The 7,493-nt window shown below is 38.2% G+C and overlaps 1 protein-coding gene across 1 annotated transcript in view; it reads left to right on the top strand.

Annotated features, from left to right (window-relative positions):
• Window positions 1–723: 723 nt before the first annotated feature.
• Window positions 724–7,493, top strand: part of LOC103609726 (collagen alpha-2(V) chain) — a gene marked incomplete at its 5' end in the record, with an annotated part of 41,147 nt that continues 34,377 nt past the window's right edge. The window contains 10 exons of the mRNA XM_008594017.1: window positions 724–822; window positions 1,142–1,186; window positions 1,300–1,398; window positions 2,927–2,980; window positions 3,214–3,321; window positions 5,081–5,134; window positions 5,752–5,850; window positions 6,469–6,522; window positions 7,202–7,300; window positions 7,401–7,454. Coding sequence (XP_008592239.1) covers window positions 724–822; window positions 1,142–1,186; window positions 1,300–1,398; window positions 2,927–2,980; window positions 3,214–3,321; window positions 5,081–5,134; window positions 5,752–5,850; window positions 6,469–6,522; window positions 7,202–7,300; window positions 7,401–7,454 — 765 coding nt within the window. The remainder of the gene's footprint in view (window positions 823–1,141; window positions 1,187–1,299; window positions 1,399–2,926; window positions 2,981–3,213; window positions 3,322–5,080; window positions 5,135–5,751; window positions 5,851–6,468; window positions 6,523–7,201; window positions 7,301–7,400; window positions 7,455–7,493) is intronic.

Raw genomic sequence — 7,493 nt, 5'->3', positions numbered from 1 at the left:
TTTTTTTTTTTTTGAGACATTAGGAAATAAATTGATTTTTCTTCTGATGCCCACATCAAGTATGGTGCATCACTAGACTTGAAAAATTTAGGCTTACATTTAACAGAGACAACTGCAAGCATGGTGGATCGGGTCAATTTCTCTCCCTCATTTGATTTGTGTTGTTTAAAGAGTCTGAATGTCCTTCTGCTGTTTATATTGAAGTGGGCTTGAAGGACCTGAAAATTTGTCTAAGAACATGTTAAAAGCAAACTGTAGGGGAAGAATATCTACTGTCATTCTTTGAGTAACTTGGTAGTGCCTGGTGTAGGGCTGTTTATAGTTTTTCATTATGAATCTAGATTTTCTCAAATGTTAAATACCTAATAAATGAAAAAATCTGATAGATGTGGTTAAAAGAAAAAACTTCTAGATTTTGTGGAGGTTCAGAGGAGAAAGAACGTAAGCTGACCCTGGTGGATGTGTAGGATGCTATAACTGGAGATTGGGATGTGAAGAATATTCCTAGTTAAGAAGCCACCAGCATTCTCACATAAGAAGTGGGTGGGGAGGTGAGTCCACTCCTTACACTAGGTGAGGCACACATCCCTGGTAAACTTCTTTGTGCTCTTGGCCCCTGTAAATATTTAGTTTAAAATGTAAAACTCCAAAAAAGCAATCAACTTTGTACCACACTACTGTTATATTTTTCTTAAATTAACATTTCCCCTTGCACCCCTTTAGGGAGATGCAGGTCCTACTGGGGCACGAGGCCCTGAAGGTCCTCAGGGGCAGAGAGGTGAAACTGGGCCACCAGGTCCAGTTGGCTCTCAAGGTCTTCCTGTAAGTATCTTCTATCCTATCTAAAAACTTGCCCAGGAAACTGGAGACTTTTTATAACATCAGAGCTAATGCAGCCTATTTTAATATATTCTCTTTGAATTCTGAATGAGTGCTTAAAACTCATGAAAAAACACATTTCCTTTGTCAACTTTGCCTATCTTATGTAGAAGGGAATTAGACATAGAGGTGATTTTTATGATATAATGGTGGTCAATTTATTTTTTTGCAATTTTTTTGCCTCCTCTTGGAAGATGGGTGGACATCTGAGTATGTGTCTAGATATCCCTTAATATTTCATGATTTTTTATGTGCCTTTTAGGGTGCAATGGGAACTGATGGTACACCTGGTGCCAAAGGCCCAACGGTGAGTAACTGCATTTATGTCACGTGAAGTTCAAATGGACATGGTCCTTTGGACATTGACCCTGGACTGCTACCTGAGCTTCTGCTCATCATGCCATTCTTGCTGTCTGATAGGGCTCTCCAGGTGCATCTGGACCTCCTGGATTGCCAGGGCCCCCTGGATCTCCAGGACCTCAGGGTAGCACTGGACCTACGGGAATTCGAGGCCAACCGGTAATGTATTTGAAACAAATATTATCCTTTACTGTAATCCAACAAAGAGAGCCAAGAGAAATCATATGTGATGTGATACAATGACACATGAATAATGTGACACACAAATGAGGGAAATGAAAATTAGAATCTTTGTAAAGTGAAAGTCAAACATTAATGTGCAATTTAAATGTTTGAATTCTGAATGGAACATTATTGCAGTATGTTGAATTTTAGTGTTTTTAAATTTAAAATAATATAGTCATAAATTCATTGGTCATGTTATAGAATTCTGTAAATAGTTGAATGATAAATGTCATGAAAATATATCGCAAGCCAGTGTGAGGAAATGTGGAGGTTTAATAGAGATTTATAATGACAACTTGGTTAAAAATGGGCTCAACAGCTATTTCTTTTTTTTTTTTGTCGTTTTTGTGACCGGTAAGGGGATGCAACCCTTGGCTTGGTGTTGCCTGTACTGTGCTCAGCCAGTGAGTGCACTGGCCATCCTTATATAGGATCCGAACCCGCCTTTTTTTTTTTTGTCGTTTTTGTGACCGGTAAGGGGATGCAACCCTTGGCTTGGTGTCGCCTGTACTGTGCTCAGCCAGTGAGTGCACTGGCCATCCTTATATAGGATCCGAACCCGTGGTGCTCCCAAGTGCTGCACTCTCCCGAGTGTGCCACGGGGCCGGCCCTCAACAGCTATTTCTTGAGAGTTATTATTGAAGAGTGATTCAACATATTGTTCAAATTGAATGAGTTTCCATAAGAAATTATTTATTTGGAAAAATATTGTTATAAGCCATAAGAAATAAACATATTGAGAAGCTTTATGTTTATATAGCTTTTAGCTTAATGTATAAAAATAAAAACTTTCTTTCCTAGTACTACTTTAAACAAATATTTTAGATTCTGTTCCAAGTAATGTGGTCATGCTGATAAATCCTTTTTAAGGGTTGGTAACAGATTTATTAAAACATGAGTGTTGCTGGTATGTCACATTTGATTTTATCATGTTCTGAACTTAAGTACCTGGTTCCTGCAACATAAACTACAGTTTGTGTTTAAGGACACATATACAGAAAATCCCAGAACACTCCAAAGGTGAAATGCCCTATCTGAAGTTGCCAAAATCTCAATAAATAGAACATTAACATAAAATTATTTTGATTCTTGGTGAACAATTTTATATTCTAAAATAAACCCTTAATAGATTTATCTATGGAAGTTGTCATTGTTGGTTCTAATTTTAATTATCAAATTTGAATAACTGAATAATAATGATTCTAGTACGTATGAAAAAATTGTAAACTAAATATCTTGAAGACCACTGTGAAATAAACTGCTACCAAATTGCATAGGATATTATAAAAATTCACATATTCTGCAAGATTTGCAAAATTTTAAAAATGATTTTTATTATACTACTGATTCAATACAACTCAGCTATAGAGAATTTTTAAAGCTTATTCACTGTAATAAATTAGAGCAGGTTGGCTTGGTTAAATGTTCTGGTTCTTAGCAAGTATTGATATTTTTATTTTAGGGTGACCCAGGAGTTCCAGGTTTCAAAGGAGAAGCTGGCCCAAAAGGGGAACCAGTAAGGCTTCACTTTTTTTTTTAATGATAAGAGCATAAATATTGTTGAGAAGTGTACAGCTCAAAATGATCAAGTATTTAAAATAATAACAACAAGAATTATAATAGCTTGGGATGGAAGTAGTTTGTTCAATATACTTCAATACGTGTGACAGACTTCATTAAATGAGTTTTCCAGCTGTAACCCACTTGTCTGATGGCTCTTTCTGGTGACTGTCCTTCTATTTTTAATAGGGGCCACATGGTATTCAGGGTCCAATAGGCCCACCTGGTGAAGAAGGCAAAAGAGGTCCCCGAGGTGATCCAGGAACAGTTGGTCCTCCAGGCCCAGTGGGAGAAAGGGTAAATTTAAATAATAAATTACATTCTTATAGTTGTGGGGGAATTACATGAGTCAGTTTGGGGGTAGTAAAGAAAACTAGAGCAGTTAAGATAAATGCTTGCAGGTGCCTCGCACTGTTGGTTCCTCGCCACCGGGGACCAACAACACAGGGCGGGAGGGGACCCCGGACCAGCCGGCGGTAACCTCTTGTGGGGCTGAGCGGGATGATGAGTGTCGCAGGCCCGATCCCCTCTGCGCTTCGGCCCCGGGGACAAAGAAAGAACACCGAGCCAGGAGAGCGGTCAAAGCCGGAACTCTGTTTATTACAGCAAGCAGGGGTTTTTATAAGGTACCAGGGGCGGGGGAGCTCTTATCCAATAGGGAGTTGACACACTGCTACCCGGGAGGAGGGGTGAGGACAGGGCAGGCGGGAAAAAAGTGCAGAGGGACCAGCCGGTGGTAACCTCTTGTGGGGCTGAGCGGGATGATGAGTGTCGCAGGCCCGATCCCCTCTGCGCTTCGCCCCCGCTTCGGCCCCGGGGCCAAAGAAAGAACACCGAGCCAGGAGAGCGGTCAAAGCTGGAACTCTGTTTATTACAGCAAGCAGGGGTTTTTATAAGGTACCAGGGGCGGGGGAGCTCTTATCCCATAGGGAGTTGACACACTGCTACCCGGGAGGAGGGGTGAGGACAGGGCAGGCAGGAAAAAGTGCAGAGTCACCGTACCCCGGAAGTTAGTTCTTTTAAGTTTTGAGTTCTCCGCTTAGGTTTCGGTTTCCCAGAATCAGCCCGAAGCAAGTTTAAAATGGCTGAGGTACTTTCCCAAAATGGCTGGCGGCCCGGGCGTAGCCCAACATCGCACAGTTTGGCTTTGTTATCTGGGAGTAAAAGGAGCCAACTGTCTAATCATTCTTCATTCATGTGTTCAACTAATATTTATTGAACAACTTCTTTATGGCAATTTGAGGTATTGGTGCTTGGGATACACCAGTGAACAAGAAGGCTATGGTTCCAGTCTTCATGTCAGGGTTAGTAAACATTAGTGGGGAGGTAAACAATAAAAAAGTCAACAGGTAAGTAAAAACATATCCACACATTTTAACAAGTCCTATATACACATTAAGTAACAGGGTGATGTGGTAGAGCATAACTACAGGTATATGTCAGTGGGATAAAGTTAGATTAGGTGGTTAGGATATAGGGACCTCTGAGATGACAGCATTTTAGCTGAGACCTGAAGATGAGGATGAGCCAGCAAGAGAACTTGGGAACAAGAACATTCCTAGCCGAGGGAAAAGCAACTGCAAACCAGGAGGCCAGAAAGAACTTAGTGATCTTAAAGCTCAAAAGAGGCTGCTGGGACTGTAGTGCAATGAAACAGGTCTGAAAGGGATCACAATAATCTCTCATTTGTATAGAGCTTCAGAGAATGCAAAGGGCTTCACATACAAGACAACATTAATGCATGTCATTGTTGACATTTTCATTGCTGTAGATCATGACTTTGCCTCTCATATTAGATATCAGTTCTTCTCTGTTTACAATAGATTGTTAGAGTATTTTTTTCATTTGAATAATTATTTGGATTAGTGCTTAATATATTCTTCAAAATTTAAAATTTATCTTGTCTACTCAGATTTTATTTTCTTATTCATATCTATTGCTGTGTTGGTTTGATCATAGCCCCTATAACCTTCTATTACTAAAATTAGAAAATTACCCGTTTGTACGTTATAAAAATATCAACAACAATTAAGAATCACATTTTGGTTATTTGTAGGGTGCTCCTGGCAATCGTGGTTTTCCAGGCTCTGATGGTTTACCTGGGCCCAAGGTGAGATTACCCCATCAATGTTGGTATTCATGTGGGTGGTGCTCCAAAGGATGCCATTTTCCAGAGTGGTCATCCAGCTGTGGCCCACATGGGTCCAGATCCAGAAAGGAGATGGACACACGTGAGGCCTACCCCAAACTCCTCTTGTGCAATTTCTGCATTAAGAGGTCTAGGGGAGAAGGATGATAGAGGAATTTGGGAGTTTTTTCCAACTTTTCAGGGACATTCCTAATAAGAATAGGTTATAGAACTTTAGCTTATATATGTTTTTTTCTTTAGTTTTTAAATATATAATTATGTATATTTTGTACATATATATTTTCCTTTAAAGAATTTGGACTCTTTTAAAGTTCTGTTTTTTAAAAAAAATGTGTTATTGGAGTGAGCCTGTAAACATAACTTTCATTAGTGAATGATGAAAAACCTCTACTGTATAAGAAATCCAAATTAGAACAAAATGTGCAATGACATTGTTTTCAAAGAAGGCTTTGTAACTATTTTGACAAAATATTTGTGTGTAATATTAGTGCCTTGATTTGTAAACAAGAATTTTATTTATGCTTGCTTTTGTTTCTCTGCACTCCTTTTTGTGACATGTCTGCTTTGCTTTGGAACAGGGTGCTCAAGGAGAGCGGGGTCCTGTAGGTTCGTCAGGACCTAAAGGAGGCCAGGGGGACCCAGGACGTCCAGGCGAACCCGGACTTCCAGGTGCTCGGGTAAGAACACAGCAGTTATTTGCTATATCAACCCAGGAGAAATGCTCCTGAGCATTCATTGAAGGGCTTGTTTGTTTAATTTAGCTCGCTTTCATAATATTTCCTTGTTTTTATGGTTTTAACCTAATTCATTATTTTTTAAATACTGGTGTGTTACTTTTATCATGTATAGAAAACATAGTCACTTTTAGTTTTTCTTCCTCAAAGTAGTATTTATAAATAGCTTTACCACTTGACATGACAAAAATATCCCATTTGTTACCTTTTTAAAATTTTTCTTTACTTACAACTTAACAAGAGAATTTATTAAGAGAACTCTCGACAAATTTCATTTTAACAAAACGTCACTTGAAAATTCATTTGAACGATGGAATTGTCCTTCTAATATCCCATTTGTTACCTTTTTAAAATTTTTCTTTACTTACAACTTAACAAGAGAATTTATCAAGAGAACTCTCGACAAATTTCATTTTAACAAAACGTCACTTGAAAATTCATTTGAACGATGGAATTGTCCTTCTAATTCAGTTGTCAACAATACACCACTATTTTTACTCTTTAAAATCTTTACTTCAATTGCAGGTCAGCAACACATTGACAGTTGCTTTTCACTTTTAGGGTCTGACAGGAAATCCTGGTGTTCAAGGTCCTGAAGGAAAACTTGGACCTTTGGTAAGTAATTTAAACAAAAGTGCACAACTATTAATATTTCTCAGTAGACATACAACTTAAATGATAAGATATTCATTAAGGGTTAATTTTTTTCGATCATGTGGATGCTGAACATGTTTACATGTTTAAAAGCACTTTGAAGAAAATTTTTAGGATCAATGTGTTTTCAAAATGACCGAAAAGATCTAATTTTATTGAGTTAAATGTTCGAGGCTGAGATTGCTTCCCTGACATCAGAGAAAAATTTGAATGATGTATTTTTTAATATTGATAAAATTTGTCTGTTAGAGATATCCTCATTTCTTGATGTTCTTCTAATTTTACATGTTTAAAAGATACATAGGCATGAATTTTGACAGCTATGTATTCTGAACTGTTCCCTTATGTTGTAGTGAGTATGAAATAGAAGTCCTGAATTTTTATTACTGCAAACCAGATTAAATGAAAGAAGAGATTTTTCCTATTAGTGTGAATGTCAAGAGAATAAAATCTCTGTTCTAAATACTCAAAATACTTCACTTTTAAGAAATACTTGACTGTTCTGATTCATTAGGATAAAAATGTAGGATAACTTAAAATTTATATAACTTTTATAGTAAACAAAGGCAAGTGACAGTTGGTGAGATGATATTTACAGAGAACTTAGGTAAAATTCACATGGCTCCTGTCAATTCCTTAGGGTGCTCCAGGGGAAGACGGCCGTCCAGGTCCTCCGGGCTCCATAGGAATCAGAGGGCAGCCTGGGAGCATGGGCCTTCCAGGCCCCAAAGGTAGCAGTGTGAGTACAGTGTATAATAATCTCATCACAATCCTCATTTGGAACAGGCATGTTTTTAGCAAATTGATTGGATTTTGGAATAGCTTCATTTATTCTTTAGGGTGACCCTGGAAAACCTGGAGAAGCAGGAAATGCTGGTGTTCCTGGTCAGAGGGTAACTATACACTTATGCTAAAATGTGTATATATATGTA

Source organism: Galeopterus variegatus, unplaced genomic scaffold (genome assembly GCF_000696425.1).
Source record: "Galeopterus variegatus unplaced genomic scaffold, G_variegatus-3.0.2 Scaffold10000, whole genome shotgun sequence".
In the NCBI taxonomy this organism is placed as follows: domain Eukaryota; kingdom Metazoa; phylum Chordata; class Mammalia; order Dermoptera; family Cynocephalidae; genus Galeopterus; species Galeopterus variegatus.
This window is presented reverse-complemented; position numbering and strand designations above follow the sequence as displayed.